This window comes from Lepidochelys kempii, chromosome 14 (genome assembly GCF_965140285.1).
Source record: "Lepidochelys kempii isolate rLepKem1 chromosome 14, rLepKem1.hap1, whole genome shotgun sequence".
NCBI lineage: Eukaryota > Metazoa > Chordata > Testudines > Cheloniidae > Lepidochelys > Lepidochelys kempii.
Window position 1 is genome coordinate 36459942 of NC_136393.1, and position 2036 is coordinate 36461977.

A 2036-nucleotide genomic window follows, 5' to 3' on the forward strand; every position below is an offset into this window, starting at 1 on the left:
AATCAGGCTGTGTTGGCATTTTAGTCTATTAGTTTTATGCCCAAGTTGTGAGCTTGGTGATGGTCGCAATGGAGGGACCTTCTTTGCAAGAATTGTTGGATTTGGAGTGTGCCTTGTTCCATCCTTCATACTGCATTTTAACAAGCCACACCTTCGGCCAAATCCTCAGATCAGGTAAAGAGATGAAGCTCTGTTGAGTTTAAAGGAGGTTACACTAGTGTGATAATATGACTGATGGATTGTCAGAGGCGAGGAGCACTAACAACACCGACTCATTGTAAGTGATGAGTTCTGTGCACCTTTGACATTCATAGAATGAGATATTAGAGAAAGAGGAATCAGGGCAATTCCCTTTGTTGCTCTAATCCTGACCATGGTCCTTCTCATTCCCCCTGCAGCCATCACACAGTGTTCTGAGGAAGAAAATGTCCAACCAAACCGCCGTGACTGAATTCCTTCTCCTGGGATTCTCTGATGTTTGGGAACTGCAGATTTTACACTTTATTGTGTTTCTACTGCTTTACCTGATATCCCTGCTGGGGAACCTTCTCATCATCACAGCCATAGCCTTCGACTGCCACCTTCACAACCCCATGTACTTCTTCCTGATGAATCTGTCCATCCTAGACTTTAGCTACATCTCTGTCACCATCCCCAAATCCATGGCCAATTCCCTCATGAACACCAGATCAATTTCTTATTCTGGATGTGTCACCCAAGTCTTTTTTTTCTTATTCTTTGCTTCAGCAAATTTTGTCTTACTGACCATCATGGCATACGACCGATATATCGCCATCTGCCAACCGTTGCACTATGAGATGGTGATGACCAGGAGAGCTTGTGTCCAAATGGCAGCCAGTGCCTGGGTCAGTGGTATTCTCTACTCTGCAATGCACACCGGGAACACATTTGCAATATCTTTCTGTGGAGGCAACAGGGTGGATCAGTTTTTCTGTGAAATTCCCCAGCTCCTCCACCTTGCCTGCTCTGACTCATACCTCGGTGAAGTTGTTCTTATTTCTCTTTGTGTGCCTTTATGTTTAATCTGCTTTGCTTTTATAATTGTGTCGTATGTTCAGATCTACAAAACAGTGCTGAGAATCCCTTCTGAGAAGGGCCGGCATAAAGCCTTCTCCACCTGCCTCCCTCACCTTATTGTGGTCTCCTTATTCCTTTTCACTGGCATCTTTGCCTTCCTGAAACCCACCTCCAATTCAACCTCAGATCTGAATCTCTTGGTGGCTGTTCTCTATACCATAATGCCCTCAATGATGAATCCGATTATCTACAGCATGAGAAACAAGGAAATGAAACATGCACTGAGTAAACTGCTAGGTTGGAGGTTATTCAGCAAGAATAAAATGTCTATATTTCTCCACTGATCACAGTTTCATTCTGTGTTTCTTTATAAATAGAATCATCTGATGACATGATTGCCTTCATGAGAACATACTGTGCAATCTGTTTATGCAGAATTGGGTATTTACACTAATAAAAATCCAGACAAACAATTCAAGAAAAACAGTGGTTACTAGGTTTACATCAATGTAATTAAGATTGGAATCTATCTATCTACCTATGTACTGCTAGCCATCACCATACTATGTGATAATCTTGCAAATAAAATCAGTAGCCATAGCAAAGTTCCTAGTGGGTTCTCTGGCTCTTCTTATTTTTCAGGATAATAATTCTGACTGAGGTATCAACGCATTTGTTCTTTGGGGTTTTTTTGTTTGTCAGATTTTTAGTTGATTTTTGTTGAGTTGTTTGCTGTTTTTATTTGTTTCTTTGTTCCAGGTGGGTTTGCAGGTGGGAAGGCCTGTTGAGATGGTGAGAGTTTGGTTAGATAAGATTTTCAATGTTTGCCTTCTCTTGAGAGTGCTCATATGTCATCTCTTGGATGGGGTTTTCTGAGTGAGCTGAAGGTTTGCTCCCCACAATGATAAAAGGGTGCAAAAGAAATTTCTGCGTGGCTAAGTTCCTCCTGAAATTATTATGTATATACTGTTGGGATATTATTGTATTATTAATGACAT

At 41.3% G+C, this 2036-nt stretch overlaps 1 protein-coding gene across 1 annotated transcript; it reads left to right on the top strand.

Moving 5' to 3' along the window:
* The first annotated feature begins 425 nt into the window (after window positions 1-425).
* On the top strand, window positions 426-1382 carry LOC140897792 (olfactory receptor 14A16). Its single transcript, XM_073310849.1, has one exon. The coding sequence runs from the start codon at window positions 426-428 to the stop codon at window positions 1380-1382; it is 957 nt and encodes a 318-aa protein (XP_073166950.1).
* The last annotated feature ends 654 nt before the right edge of the window (window positions 1383-2036 follow it).